Source organism: Hoplias malabaricus, chromosome 11, assembly GCF_029633855.1.
Source record: "Hoplias malabaricus isolate fHopMal1 chromosome 11, fHopMal1.hap1, whole genome shotgun sequence".
NCBI lineage: Eukaryota > Metazoa > Chordata > Actinopteri > Characiformes > Erythrinidae > Hoplias > Hoplias malabaricus.
Genome location: NC_089810.1, coordinates 21,352,523 through 21,368,272, shown reverse-complemented (window position 1 = coordinate 21,368,272; position 15,750 = coordinate 21,352,523). Strand labels below are relative to the sequence as shown.

The following is a 15,750-nucleotide window of genomic DNA, read 5'->3' as shown; positions in this document are numbered from 1 at the left end:
GTTCATTTACTCCAACCCACCCCTATTCTTTCCTGTTGGTCCAGGGATTAAACTGGTGTCCTTCTGGTCCCAAGCCTGTGTTTGTAACCTTAGGCTGAGGCTGCCCTCATAGCTGTTGTTTTGTAACAAAATGTTTCATGCTATTTTTACATTGTCTCTGCATTACTCTGTAAAGTGCAGTGCATTCTGTTAGTTTTTTTGTTCTGGCATTTTTCTCTCAAATATACAAACATTCATGATTCAAGAATTGTCCTGAAATTAGGGCATATTTTTCTATCCTCCTCCAAAACTGACATGCATTTTCTGCAGTTCTAAGCCCAGAGTAGTAATGACAAAGTAGCCTCATTCAGCTCTATTCTTCCTTTTACAGGTAAGTGAAGTATCACGATAATTTTGAAGTTGTAATTTTAACAATAGCGGTGGCACGGTGGCGCAGCAAGGAGTGTCGCAGTCACACAGCTCCATGGACCTGGGGTTGGGGGTTTGAGTCCAGCTCCAGGTGACTGTCTGTGAGGAGTTTGATGTGTTTGCATGGGTTTCCTCTGGGTGCTCTGGTTTCCTCCCAAGGTCCAAAAACACACATTGGTAGGTGGATTAGTGACTCAAAAGTGTCCATAAGTGTGAGTGAATGTGTGAGTGTGTGTCTTGCCCTGTGAAGGACTGGCGGCCCCTCCAGGGTGTGTTCCTGCTTTGCATCCAGTGATTACAGGTAGACTCTGGACCAACCGTGACCCTGAACCAAATAAGCTGTTACAGACAATGAATGATTTTTAACAATAAAATACTACCTAGTGTTCCTTTAAACACTAAGATTTTTTTATATTACTACATTAATTAATTATTAGTATTCACCATTTTCTTGTTAAATTCGATGGAAATTAGATCTCTTGTTTACTGCTGTTGCTTATAACAAATATCAAGAATAATTAGATTTCTTTTCTCACAATTTAAACGGAACTGATTCTCATGTGAAAAAAAAGTAATATCAAGAGCCTGCCAAAACGTTCTTGGGGAATAATTCCCTGGAATGCAGTGTGTCATGGGATGCTGCTCAATGTCTTGAACATGAAGAAAGGACTTGTGTTCTATGGAAGAGTCTTCCTGAGAAGTCGCCTCGCAAGTTTTTTATATCTATTGTGAATGATGGGACTTTCAGGTTTGTTGTCATTGGCAAGTCTTGAACTGGAACCATGATTCTCAGCTTCAGCTACTATCATGTACCTGAGATTTGTAACTATTGTATAGTGTCTGTTATAAAGCTTGGCTCCTTGATTTTGTTTTTGCCTGGGGTATGTTTCACTGCTTGTGTTTTGACCACTGCCTTTCCTGGCCATGATTAGAAGCTTAGCCCAATTAAAACTACTCAGAATATGTATACTGCTTATACGCAGCCTTCCATACAGTAATACAGGTAAAATTTGGAGTAAATTAGGCCCCCCCAGCTATTCAGATCTTACCTTGGGTGACTATTGTTCGCATTTTATTAATACCTTTTTTCACTGCTGGGCCTTAGCTGAGTACCAGGACTGATGTGGAGCTTCTGCCAAACTTTCCCTTTACTTATACATCAGGGATTCAGACCTCAAAGTAATCTCTCAAGCTCCCGCTTTACCTCAGGGCCTGAATATACACAAGGCAGGAGGAAGGAAGGACACTGGCACCAAGAAAAGCTGGTGTAAAGTTAGTTCACTTTATAACTTCAAAAAAATTCCAGAGACACACAGGGAAAAGAAATCTGAAGCAAATAAAAGAAAAGGAAACTACTGGTTACTTACAGTGGGTGGTCTTTTATGTTTGAAGTCTTGCAAGTTATTTAGGAAAAAAGTGAAACTCTGTTTCAACAAAAAAAGGACAAAAGAAAAGCTCAATCTAACCTCGGCATGTAAAATAACTTTTAAATGTAGAGGTATCAATTCTTTGGCTTCACTAAGCTGTTTTGGTGTCTGTGTAATGTGAATATACAATACAGCAAAGTATAACTGCCCTCAAACTTTTTCTTTGCCCTTGCTAATCTCAATGAAGTTCTGCACGTCATTGATTGGACCGTTTAGAACAATTATGTGTTTTAAAACATGAGAACATCAGCCTGCACATGCTAAAATACAGTGAAAGCGTGGAGTTACAGTTATGCCACTTTTAAGGCATTATGGGTCTTCTAAACCATTTTGAATTACTGAACATGGGGATTTCGTATAGGACTGGGGTTAGAAAGCAAGACAGTATGTGTATATGTGGTTTAAAAATAAATAAATAAATAAATGAATAAATAAAGTTTTTCAAGTCTCCAGCCAACATCAACAACATTTCAGTGTTGTCTGCTCTTTTTCTACACTGGTGCTTTTTCATTAACAAGCAATTCATGTAGAAATGTATAAATTAACAACTGCAAATGATAATTTGACAAAGTGAGACAGAGTATAGGGGACATATACACTGGTCATCACAGTTCTGGAGTCTAAATGACTTAATCAAAATAAGGTCAAACAAAAGGTCAACTTTCCTTACCCTGTCCAGACAGCCCTGTTCAGAATGACTGTTTTCAGCATCTATTGAGAACTAGCCTCTGTTTATATTTATGCAAAAGGAGCTCAGCAGGGAGGCGCAAGGACCAGAAACGCTCTTTGTTCTCTGTTCTCATTTTTCCATATTAAATCAGTACACAAATATCTCCGCGCTTTTTGTGTATGGTTTGCTCTATTTAATCTTGTATTTGCAGTCTCACATAAACGTTGAGAGCGTTGTGATTGGGCAGACTCAGAAATGGAGGCGGGACAACTCTGACATGACTGTTGTTTACATAAAAGCACAAAATCTGAACAAAAAAAAACTGACTGTATTTTTAAACATTTTTTAACAATATATCTATCCCCTTTAAACTGAGCAAATCGTCACTGTCAAATGAAAAATATATATCCAAAATAGTAACTATTCTTAATCTGTGAGTACATTTGAATAACCAGTTTCCCTGACAACATGTGCATTTGTTCTGTGGGAGGAAGCAAGAACACCTGGAGGAAACCCATCCCGGGAAATGATTCCTGTTAAGGACCATTCTGAGAACATGGAGCTATTTGACAGTGACACAACATGTAGCTCAATATATTTTACATAGTCTAAATATTCCAATTTAATTGAAATTATCTTACTGCTCAGGCAGACCACTTTTGTAACTTCAAACATTATTTAATAAAACAAACAAAAGTATCAGGCAAGGAATTACGATTATTTCGCACAATAACTTATCTGTGATGTTTTATATTATGCAGTAGGGCATTCTCTCTCTCTCTCTCTCTCTCTCTCTCTCTCTCTCTCTCTCTCTCTCTCTCACTCTCTCTATTTCTGAGTAAGCAAAGGAATGTGGAAGAGGGAGAGGGAGTGAGCTGTTCCAAAGGTAACCATGGATACCACCATTCAAGGACAATACTGGACTGGAACTGTACTGCTGTGGAAATCATGTGAGTAAAAGACCCAAATTCACCCAAAATACAAAACATTCCAAAATGACCCATATTCACAATGACAGATAATAGCATATTTTTTTCTCATCCATACGTGGTCTACTCAAAGTAAACTCAGACTAAACACAAACAGCACAAACCGCGTGTAATACGGGCCTTCATTTTGAAGAAGTCACGTGAAATATGCTGTGACACCATGTGAGTGAGCTTACTGCCACAGCTCAGAACATTTCTAAAGCCTTGTAGCACAGCCTGCTATACTGGGCTGTTTGTTCTCCGCTTTGTGGCCAGTCAAAGAGTGGGGTGGGGGGGGAGTGGGCAGTGTTTGGGGGGCGCAGTGTGGGAGGGGGGGTTGGGGGGTGGGGGCAGTGTAAGAGGGAGGGGTGCAGGGACAAGGAGGACAGTGACAGCCCTTTGAAACTTTTATTCATATGATTCTAATGTTATAATAAAAAACTACTCTTTATTTTGATATTATTGTTAATGTAGATTTCAAGGGGAATATTGGAGAGATAATGATTTAAATATATGACATCACTTTAATAAAATAAAAAGCTTCAGTACATTAGACATTTGCAAGTTTGAACACATTTTTTCTATCCAGGCTGGATAGACACAGCATGAGCAAAATAAATTGTCACAGGCTTTAATCTTCTATTGTCCATTTTATCAACTCCACTGACCATATTGTTACAGACTGTAGTCCCCATCTCACTCTACATACTTTGTTAGTACCCCCTTCACAATATCCTTCGATGGTCAGGACCACCATAGAGCAGGTATTATATGGTTGGTGGGTGATTCTCAAAACTGCAGTGACTCTTGATGGTGACCTGATAGTGGTGTGTTAGTGTGGATCTTGCTGGTATGATTGGCTCAGACACAGCACTGCTCCTGGAGTTTTCCACACATTTTTCCCCACTCACTGGACACTGCGTTCAACACATCTACCTTGATGGTCCACGTCTTAGATGCAAAATCAGAGTAGCTCATTTGTTGTTGCACAGTTAATCATCATGTTAATTATCCGCTAGTCCATCAGTATTCTCAGTCCAGCTGTGACACTGAGGTGTTTATAAACTCCAGCAGCACTGCTGGGTCTGATCCAGCACAACATGCTGCCACCACTCCAGTATCAGTGCAGTACTGAGAATGATACAGTACCTAAATAATACCTGCTCTGTTACATATGTGTGTGTGTGTTTAGGGAGTTGGGGTGGAAGGGTGGGTGGTGGTGTGTTGACCAGTGAAATACAGGGTGAAGTAGATCTAACAAAGTATGCAGAGCAACAGCTGGATTACAGTCTATAGCTGGAGAACTAAATCGTACACCTATATGGTCAGTGAAGCTAATAAAATGGACAATGAATGAAGAAAATTCTGCATGTTCATACCCTTCTGTTGTGTTTTCACAGGTGCATGTGTGAGGGGCTGGAAGTTTGCTGTGTGTTTAGCAGTGGGGTGTGTGTGTGTAGGGGGGGGCAGGTGTTGATTTATGTGTCTGTGATTTGTGCAGGACAGTCAGAAGCTTTGGGCCCCTGCTCTGAGCCCCATCTCACTCCCCTGTCTCCTCTCTTCTCTCTCTTCTCCTCACTTCATTGACATTCACTGCTGGTCTCTTCTCTGGCACTCAGTTTGCTTGGCACAGCAGCACACACTCAACTTTTTTTGTTCTTCTCTTTCAACTGCTCCAAAACTTTCGGGGGGATAGAAAGCGGGACAGGGTGTGTGTGTGTGTGTGTGTGTGTGTGTGTGAGAGAGAGAGAGAGAGAGAGAGAGGGAGAGAGAGAGAGAGAGAGAGAGAGAGAGAGCGAGAGAGACAGAGAGCGTTTCTGTCTGACAATCCAACGTGCCTGAATGCCACGAGCACATCTGAAGGCGAACCGGTGGGCTGATATAAACTGTCTGGAAGAACAAGACAAAGCTGAACAGGTGGGTGCTGGAGAGGAAGAAAGATGGCAATAAATAGATAAAACAGGTGTGAAGTGTTGGGTATGAGGGAAGTGGGGCAGACAGTCAAAAAAAGAAAAGAAAACATGTAAGAGAACAGCAGGGGAGGAGGGGAGCCTTGTTGTTTTTGTGCGTTTTAATGAGTGTGCCCTCTTGTGTGTTCAGATCCGGGCTCAGTGTCTCACCCTATTTCTGTCACTTTTGAACAATGTGCAAATCACTGTAAACAAACATGTTGTATTTTTCTCTTTGTTATGTATTAAGAATTCTTTATGTTTGATTTATTCAAATAATTGAGCATTGCATAATATGACAATTCTCTGATCGCCTTTGTTAGCGACAAAAGCCTTTACATTTTTTTCTGTTTTATATCAGCTGCTCTTTTAAAATATAATTGGAAGAAAACAGCTTATAGTTTATAATATTGTGCAGTGGGACATTATCTGCATTATGAAAAGTTTTAATAATTATTTTAATTTATAAGAATATTCAACAAATACATTATTAATAATGTATAAAATATCCAAGTATGTATTTCATATCATCTCTGTCCAAAGATAAACATTGTCTCTCCAAAATAGTGACTTTGCACATAAAGGGAAAACCTTAACTCTCAATAGAAATCAATGTAAATTATTTAATTCCTATTAATTGTGGAGCATTTCTATTGGTCTATTCATCATGTATTTTTTAATGAAACGAAAAATCAACAAAAATGTATGCACATGTTTTTCTTTGAACTGCGATGATATTTGAAATACTTTAATGATATTCATGTGCTTAATGCTTTCACCTGAACAATTATTCATGGTGTGTAGTCAGTATCAGCTGAATATTACTTTTCTTTTTTCCTCATTTTTTATTTTCCTCACAGTGACCTCTCCTGAACACCTGGCTTTGACCTTCAGAAGGTCGGATCAGTACATCATGATGCAGAGGGAGGAGGTGGTGTCAGCACGGGATGAGTTTAGTTACACGCACATCCCCACCCTTGACCGAATGAGTGCGGGTGGGACACTGAACCGGCGGATGGAGCGAGAGAGGGACCGAGTTGAAAGAGACAGTTACACAGTGGACGTAAGAGCCAGTGATCTGGAGCTGGACCGGTCTGAGCCACTGCACCCATGCTTCAGCTACAGAGCCTGGCTTTACAGCGTCCTCATAGGGGTGAGAGCTCAAGACCATCCCAGTGAACCTAGACTTTGTTTATTCCTACACCCTTAAAGAACAACTTAACCAAAATGCAGTCAGTGCTGGATCCCAAGGTTTCTTCTTTTTATCTTACACTTTGTTTATAATTATATTATTTATATACTGTATAATTATAATAATTATATTTAGACGTTAGTTCATGTTTTTAATCATGAACTGTATTTGCTGTGGGCCAGCACAGTGGTGCAGCAGGTAGTGTCACAATCACACAGCTCGAGGGAAGTCCCACTCCGGGTGATTGTCTTTGGTGTGTTCTCCCTGTGTCCACATGGGTTTCCTCCAGGTGCTCCACTTTCCTCCCATGGTCCAGGGGCACACGTTGGTAGGTGGATTGGTGACTCAAAAAAAAAGTATCCATAGCTGTGAATGTGTCAGTGTTGTTCCTATTATATAATCATAATGTAAGACTTTGGGGACATGATGTAATGCATTTAATAAGACCCTTTTTGTTTTCAGGTTGAATTGAAGATTAGTAACTGACCAATAAACCAGGCTCCAAAGAAGTAATACTCTCTCGCAATATATGTTTGTGTTTGTGTGCATGTGGGTGTAATTCTCAGTGTAGCCTACTGATCACAGCCGGCTTCTCTATCTACCTGGGCAATGTGTTTCCTGCAGCGATGGATTACCTGCGCTGTGCTGCTGGATCGGTGAGTGTATGTCTGTAATAAGCAGCAGAAGTGAGTTATATAAACAACTCAGAGCTTCTCATGCCTCATCCCTTTCTCCTCCTTAATCCCTGCTTGTGCTGTGGGTTTTTTTGTTTTGTTTTGATTTATTTTATTGCAGAGTATCCCAGCTGCAGTAGTGAGCTTTGCCATTGCCACAAACTGGCGAGTTGCAGTAAGTGTATGAATCTCACTTGATAATCTGTCTTGAAGTTGCCATGACTGTCTTTAATGTTCCTCCTGGTGTTGGATTTTATACACTCGTAGACCCAGTGGCAGTGTAAATATCATATCTTCTAGGTGTCAGATTTTCAGCTGGTGTATGTTTCTACATTTGCTGTGACCACCACATGCTTGGTGTGGTTCGGCTGCAAGCTGGTTATCAGCCCCTCAGCAATCAATGTAAGAATGATCATTTTTAAAGTCACATTAATAACAAAAACGGACCTTGATTTGAACATGTATGCTGTGTGTCCAGAATATTTTGGACACCTCTTCATGCAATGCTTTTTATTTCTTGAAATAAGGAGTTTGTTCCCAGGTTGCTTCTGTATTTTACACTAAGAATATGAGCAAGATATTGGAACACTGCTGTGAAGATTAGATTTCATTAAGCCATGTGAGCATTAGATAGGCCAGGTACTGATGTTGAATGGATGATCAGTTTTGGATTACAAGCACCACTCTAGCGCATCCTAGAGGTATACAGATTCTTCTTTTTGTAAAACTCAAGCCAACAATTATTGATCTTAGGTTCATGAATGACTGCTTCAAAGCATCACCAATGTTTATTCCTATTGAGCTTGTGCAAAGATTGTGTTCTTAGCTGAATGCCATTGTCAGCAATGGGTGTACCTTAGTTGCCAGATACACTAATTAATATGAATAGAAGGGATGTCTGAATATGTTTGGCATTTGTTTTATTTGAATAATACTGTGACAGTAACAGTTTCTGTCTTCATGGCCAGATCAACTTTAATTTGATCCTACTCATTCTCCTGGAGGTCCTCATGGCTAGCACTGTAATCCTCTCAGCTCGCTCAGTGGAAGACTGCTGCAGCCACAGCAAGGTCTGTGTGTGTTTGTGCATTTTGAAAAATAGCCCATGTAAAACTATAGATAATCAGGGATAATCTGTAATGTATGCATGGGTGAAGAAACACTCTGGCAACTATGACTGTGGCCATTTTTCCACAGTTCATTTGTTTCTTCGTTAAAGCTATATCACGATCATTCATTTTTTGTACTTTCTTGTTTTCCTTTCATTTCTTAACATTGGTTTCGGCATGTCCCTCTCCCTAACAATACTCCTCTCTTCCTCAGCCAGTGTACGATGGCCCTTTGGCTGTGACCTCTGCTACATTCCCCACACGTCTTCTCAAGGCCTATGCTGTGAGTCCCCTACCAATGAGAGAGAGGGAGAGAGAGAGAGGGAGAGGGAGTAATAGGGCAAGACTGGCCAAATGTAGACTGTGTGATGCTATGTGATCTGAACTGTAATCTAAAGTGCTCATCAGAGTCTGCAGCTTCTGCTGAGTGCGATAACACATACCGCATCAGCAGCTGAATCCAGTGTTGTAACTGAAACACTGACAATGATACAAGCTGGGAAGCATAGTAAATGGTGTGTAAAAAGCTTCAAGGCAGGCAATTAACATTAGTATTTCCACATTCACATGGACCGCAAGGTCATAAGAAAGCAATAGATTTAGGTCCTAGCTGTGCTATGTGCAGTTGTGCAAAGTTTTTGAGTGGGTAACTCTGCCTTTGGTGTTTTTCTGGTTTGCAGGTGATTGAGGTGATTATTGGTATTTCAGCAGTATTTGGGGGTATTATTGCTCTCAACATGGATGCTCTGTTGCCAGGCCCATACCTCTCTGTCACTTTCTTCTGGATTCTAGTGGCTGTGAGTTCAAAGTGCTTTGGGAAGCATTCTAATGTGTATTACACTTGCACCAGGTCAGACATACCTCATCTGTAAAGACATATGAAAGAATGTAGGTGTGTTGTGAGGTAAGATTGATTTTGTTTGATATGAACAAACATATCAGTTTGATGTGTGTTTTCATGTTGATGATGTTGCTCCAAAAGGATCTTAAAATCTGTAAAGGCGTATGCTTGGTTTGTTATATTTAAATCCATTTGTGTTCATTTTTATTCAGTTAATATCTGAATAATTGAAAACCCAAACACCAGCATCTGCTATAGAGGAATTTCATGATCTGTATTTATATTAAATGCTCACATATTTCCCTGGTAGTGCTTTCCCAGTGCCATCGCCAGCCATGTGGTGTCAGAATACCCCAACAAGTGTCTGGTGAGTATTTTCTGTTTCTGAGTTAAATCAGGGCAGACAAATGTCCCAATGGAAACATATTCTTATTACTTTCATTTACCAGTTTGTCTGCTCAAGAGGGGAATACTATAGGGATTCTTCTGCTTTTGATCTGTTTGTGTCTCACTCTTTCCTTGCTTTGTGTGTGTGTGTGTATGTGTTCTCTTTATCACTGCTGCAGGTGGAAATGTTAATTGCCATCAGCAGTGTAACCTCCCCCCTGCTGTTCTCTGCCTCTGGCTTCTTATCCAGCAGTGTTCTGAGTTTTATTGAGATCTTTTTGTATGAGGTGCCTGTTGAGAAGGTAAGTCTAGTTTGAGGTTTCAAACATCAACAGTCTCTCAACATCAGTTTTTAATGTGTATTTATGTAATAAATACAGCAATGTACATCACATTCACAGGTCATATATTGAAAGCACATTCATGGACAAAATATGCCTGAGAATTGTGCTTTTGAAAAGGTCTTAGAGAATCACATAGTTACAAACACATGCTGTGGTAGTAGTAACCCACTCTCCACATTTATATAAAAACTACCCAAATTCTATCATTATTTTGCAACATTGTATTAAAGGAACACTATGTAGTAGTTTTAGCTCAAAAAGATTGTGAGGCTCCTCTGAACTGTAACAGGGAGAGTAGTGCCTCTCACACTGCTCCCGGGGCGTCTCCTCTAAAACTTGGTCATGCAAGTTTTTACCTCAGGACCAGAAGAATTTAGCTTGTTTTTCCTGACACAGACATTATAGCATAGAGAGTGAAGAGGAAAATATGAGAGTGAAAGCAGAGGTTCAGGAGTTAATACTGGATGTACTTTACCCAGTAAATTGAGCTGAAACAGACGTGAAGACATTGGAATAGTAAGTATCTTGTTGCCCTTTCTTCATGTGTTGCGGTGATTAGTTTTGTTGACGAAAGTGTTATAATCCAGTTTTTGAGCATTACTTAGCAGTAAGCCAGGGTTTGTGCATCGATTTTGGTAATTGTAATAAATGCTGTTCACTTGTTGCTGTGTGGTTATAATGGCCAGAGCTACATTTTGTGTCTATGGAACCTAATCTTTGTTGACGACAAAATGTTAGAATCAGGTTTTTGAGAGATAATGATTAATGAGGGCTAGTGGTAGCACCTGCTAACTTTACCTGGATTTGCTCACTTTTTAGCATTGGACATTGTTTCTTGTATTAAGTGCCTTTCTCTCGGTTGCTGTGTTGTCATAACGTCTAGAGTAATACCAACGTTATATTTTCTGGCTCTAATAACATGGTCCAGTATGTATTTTGAGCAATATATGGGTTTTATGGGGAGTGTGTGTGTAATATTTTCACGACAGTACTGTAAACATGAAATACATTCAGTAAGCAGGGGGAGCTCACTAGACAAACAAAGCCACTTCCTTCATAATATTTCTATAAGTGGCAAAACAACCTTGAGTTAATATGAATTTTATTTATATAAGTTTTATTTAACAACAAAAATCACATTAATAAACATATGATATCTGCATTTAATTTTAAAAGTGATTCTAATTAATGTGAGCAAATTGCGATGACTATGGTTAAGTCCTTAACTGTAATAGTGTATATTGTGTGTGGGCTTTTGCAGCAGTCATATGATATCCTTTTGCTGATCTTGATGGCCCTTCTGCTGGCACAGGCAAGCCTCACTCTCGCCACTGTTGTGCACTGTGCATCCTACAAAAGTCAGCTGCGCATGGGAGCAAAAGAGTGGGATGGTTGTCTGCAACATGGGTCACGTCATTGTGAGGTAGGAACTTACACACACACACACACATTTATCAAATGTAAGGTCACATCAAATGTCACACGTGTCATATAGAGATATTTTTCATTTTAAAAGACTTTGTTCAGACCTAAACCCAAGTGTACTCTTAACCACACAAAACTTTTATTTTTATACATAAATTATCAGAATTATATCAGTGTTGTCCATGTGCTTTCCAAATATCAACCTTGTCATTTATTTATATATATTTCATACCTATCAATAGCTGGGTATGAAATAGAAGCTAGCAACCTAAAATGGGCCTTGCTGCCCTTGTGTTATGATTCAATGCATTACAAAGCAGTTTTTGACATGAAAGTACCTACTCAATGAATTGTGTGTGAGACACATCTTGAAAGTAGCAATATATCATGATGGTGCAAGTATAACATCTTTAGACTGCCATTCAATGGACAAGCTTTAGTTAAAAAAAATACCAGCAGTACAATCTCTTCATTTGTAGCTCATTTAAAGCTGGAGCAGGTGATTTTGTAGGAAGCAGTAAGTCTGCTGCAGTAAGCCTGTTTTTGAAATAAATTAACACAATGTTCCACAACCTGTATTCAGCCCTCAACCCAAAGCCACTCCTCTAAAACAGAGGAGGTTGCCTTCAAACACCATCGACCTACCTTGTGTCAAATTTCACGTATTAGAAATCTATCAGAAGTTACACTGATGTTTCCTCTGGTTTGTCCAATGTCTTCATCCAGTATTAGTGCATGTGTGCAGCATGCATGTATGGGGCAGAGTGATTTAGAACTAGAATAGAAATGGGATATGATTGCTTTCAGGATGTAAAGAGTATATCACAAAAGACCCACCTGAACAGGACAAGCAGTTAAAGACAACGAATGAATGAATAACGACATGTAAGACAAATCATAGCTGATCGCATACAAATTTTGTTACAATCATAGCTTTGTAACAAAGTAACTTCAGGCTTTAGGCCAAAGTTAATTCTAGCTAATAAAATATATGCTAGCCTAAGTTATTACTGCTTTTAGAGATAATGGTGTAAATAACCTTTGTTTAATTTGTCTGTTTCTGGTTTGAAATAATATATTAAGATGAATCTAACTTACATTTGTGCAAAAACGTAGCCGGGTCTATGTTTGCTCACATCACGCCATTTGCTTCTGCCATTTTTCTTTTGACAAGTGCTCCAGACCGTGCTGACACACAGAATGATGGAAAAAACTGTGTGCTTTCAATTGGAGGAACCTCATCAGGAAACATTTTATACAAATATTTGATTCAGACCTCACTTGGCTCCTTCCTCTCTCAAAATACTGCCTCAGTAGACACCATTTTTTATGTCTCAGACACAGCCAACGTCAGTGACAATTTTCTAGACCATCCTTGGTTCAGAGGACACATTTGTAACTTGTTGGTTGGAAGGATAGATGGTTGGTGGATAGAATAGTTTTAAAAAGAATACCTCTTACAGACACAATGAAATACACATATACTTGCAATTCATGAACACACATGTTTATAAAACATGCATAGATAAAAGTGCCTACTGCCCAAGTCTTACAAACATAAGGGCAAAAACACAGTAACTCAGTCCAGGTTTAAGGACAGTGTTCTTTAACAGCAAACACAGTACATTCTCAGAACAAAAGGCATGGTAGAGGTACTTTATCAGCCACTGAAAGTAAAAAAAGAATGTAAATATACATTTAAAGGTACAAATTAATTTCCATTTCCATTTTCCAAGTGACATTACATTCTCTTCTCCAAAAGATAAGATGAATGCTTGTAAGATTTAATTATAAAATAACAATATAACTCATGTAGATGACATGGAACATATAAAATCAATGTAATTTGGAAAATCTATAATCTAAATTATAATGGAATAAGGTACAATTATATTCCCTACCCAAAGATGCTTAATATGTACCCTTGAGGGTACCAACACAGAGACACACAAGGTACCACAGCAGTGGTGACAGTATACTTATGAAGGAAAACACTCTCAGTGGTGGGAACATTGTTGATTGACACAGTAAATGTTACAACCTGACATACAACAGTTCTCTTTTCTTTCTTTCCCTTTCTTGGCAACAGGGATCCAATGGCACACTGCGAGAGTTTGACAAAGAGAAGGCCTGGAAGGCCGTTGTAGTCCAAATGGCCAAATGAGCAAATGCACAGTGACAGAAAGGAAGGAAGAAGAAAGGGAGAAGCAGATGTGTTTGGAGGAGGACAAGGGAAGTCGTGTGAAGAGGGAAGAATGAACAAAAAGATGTTGCAGATAATTAGAGTCAACAATAAGAATGGACCTGACTGAGGAAACGGTCATTGAAGGTCCTTGAGGGTTTATCATTTTTGTCACTGATTTATAGTCAGAAGTGGCACTGATATATATCGGGGAAATTCAATCATATCTCCTACAGCTGTATTGAATGTCATCTGATGCTAGTGATAAAGATGTCTTGTGTGTCTGATCTTAACCATCTGATAGAATGAATGATATTTCAAATACAAAATCAGCACAATAAATCTGACTGTGGCGCCACCGCCTGGAAAGAGTTCATGTTCATATGTACAGTAAGGTTGGACAGGAAAAAAATGTAAGTTTTATCCCATCATATCATGTAATCCTTACCCTTTACACATGCTGTAAACAGGGTCTGCAGTAGTTAAGGGATTAATACACAAAGTCTTGAGTAGTGCTACTGATGCCATATCACACTCAGTCAAGTGTTCTGTTTCTGAAAGCAAAAGTTATTTGCTTCATGTATTACACAGATTTTACATATGCAAACTGGTTCTTGTATGATGGTTTTTAAATCAATAAAATCAGTAGGTTGCATTCTTCGTTAAACTGTCACTGTGGTTGCAACATATTGCTTATCAGCAAATAGGAATATTTATTAATATTAATAACTAACTTAATAATTAAATGAATATGCATATAGTCTCAGCAGGTAGTGTCAGTGTCACACAGCTCCAGGGACTTAGAGCTGAGGGTTTGAGTCCCGCTCTGGGTGACTGTCTGTGAGGAGTTTGGTGTGTTCTCTCTGTGTCGGCGTGGGTTTTCTCTGGGGGCTCCAGTTTCCTCACATGGTCCAAAAACACATGTTAGTGGGTGAATTGGCGACTCAAAAGTTTCCATAGGTGTGAATGTGTGAGAGTGTGTGTGTTTTGCCCTGTGAAGGACTGGCGCCCCCTCCAGGGTGTATTCCCGCCTTGCACCCAATGATTCCAGGTAGGCTCTGGACCCACCGCGACCCTGAATTGGATAAGTGGTTACAGATAATGAATGAATGAATGTGTGAGTGTGTATCGCCCTGCGACCCTGGACTAGATAACCGGTTACAGACAATGAATGAATGAATGAATGATGTATACAATATGCTGGGGAAATAAGGACAAAGGCATGACCAATAATAGAGGCCATATATAATTGTACTCTTACAATTGTTAATGTAGATTTGTATCCACCATCTTGCATTTAAACAATGAAGTCAATGTTATTCATTCCATCCTTCAGTGACATGTTTCCTAATGAAATATGGAATTAGAGAGAATCTGTGTGATAAATCATAGATCATTTCTGGTCAGAGGGAGAGGTTATATTACTGGTTAATATTAACATTCATTCATTTATTTATATAATGTCTGAAACGGCTTATCCAATTCAGGGTCACTGAATCACTGGGCGCAAGGTGGGAACACACCCTGGAGGGGGCACCAGTCCTTCACAGGGCGACACACACTCACACACAAACTCACACCTATGGACACTTTTGAGTCGCCAATCCAACATGTGTGTTTTTGGACTGTGGGAGGAAACAGGGGCACAGGGAAAACACACCAAACTACTCACAGACAATCATCTGGAGCGGGACTTGAACCCACAACCTCCAGGTCCCTGGAGCTGTGTGACTGCGACACTACCTGCTGCACCACCGTGCCGCCCTAACCTGAATATGAGAACATAAACTGCAAGTATTTATGTATTCACTTATTTATCCAGCACCTTTCATACACATTGCCAATTCAAAGTGCTTTACAGAGACAAAAGCAACAGTAAAATGCAATTAATTAAAACCAAGTATTAAAATGACTGACTTATTGGCTGCATTTTGAAAAAGATTTAAAGGAAAAACAGTTACGACTGAAGACAATGACTGTGTATGTGAATCTACACTATCCTATATAAATATACATATTAGAATAATATCCAATCATAACAGTAATTAGCCATGCAGTTTCTTGTGCTAAATTATTGCTTCACTCACAAGGGCTACGAGAAAGTGTAGGTTGAGTCTAGGAAGGCAGCGCTTGTGACCAAGATTATAACAAACAACCTGGCCGACCAAGATGTA

General features: G+C 39.4%; 1 protein-coding gene across 1 annotated transcript; it reads left to right on the top strand.

Annotated features, from left to right (window-relative positions):
• The first annotated feature begins 5,240 nt into the window (after window positions 1-5,240).
• On the top strand, window positions 5,241-14,218 carry mlc1 (modulator of VRAC current 1). Its single transcript, XM_066685463.1, has 12 exons — window positions 5,241-5,390; window positions 6,283-6,575; window positions 7,181-7,270; window positions 7,410-7,463; window positions 7,589-7,690; window positions 8,257-8,358; window positions 8,612-8,680; window positions 9,078-9,194; window positions 9,549-9,605; window positions 9,805-9,927; window positions 11,231-11,392; window positions 13,484-14,218. Exons 2-12 carry the CDS (start codon window positions 6,336-6,338, stop codon window positions 13,556-13,558), a joined length of 1,191 nt encoding a protein of 396 aa, XP_066541560.1. The 5' UTR covers window positions 5,241-5,390; window positions 6,283-6,335; the 3' UTR covers window positions 13,559-14,218.
• The last annotated feature ends 1,532 nt before the right edge of the window (window positions 14,219-15,750 follow it).

Bases quoted from the DNA above. Each gene is read 5' to 3' on its own strand.
- mlc1 (XM_066685463.1), top strand. From the start codon at position 6,336: ATGATGCAGAGGGAGGAGGTGGTGTCAGCACGGGATGAGTTTAGTTAC. The intron at 8,681-9,077 runs GTGAGTCCCCTA...TCTGGTTTGCAG, and splicing joins GTCTTCTCAAGGCCTATGCT to GTGATTGAGGTGATTATTGG. The intron at 9,928-11,230 runs GTAAGTCTAGTT...GGGCTTTTGCAG, and splicing joins ATGAGGTGCCTGTTGAGAAG to CAGTCATATGATATCCTTTT.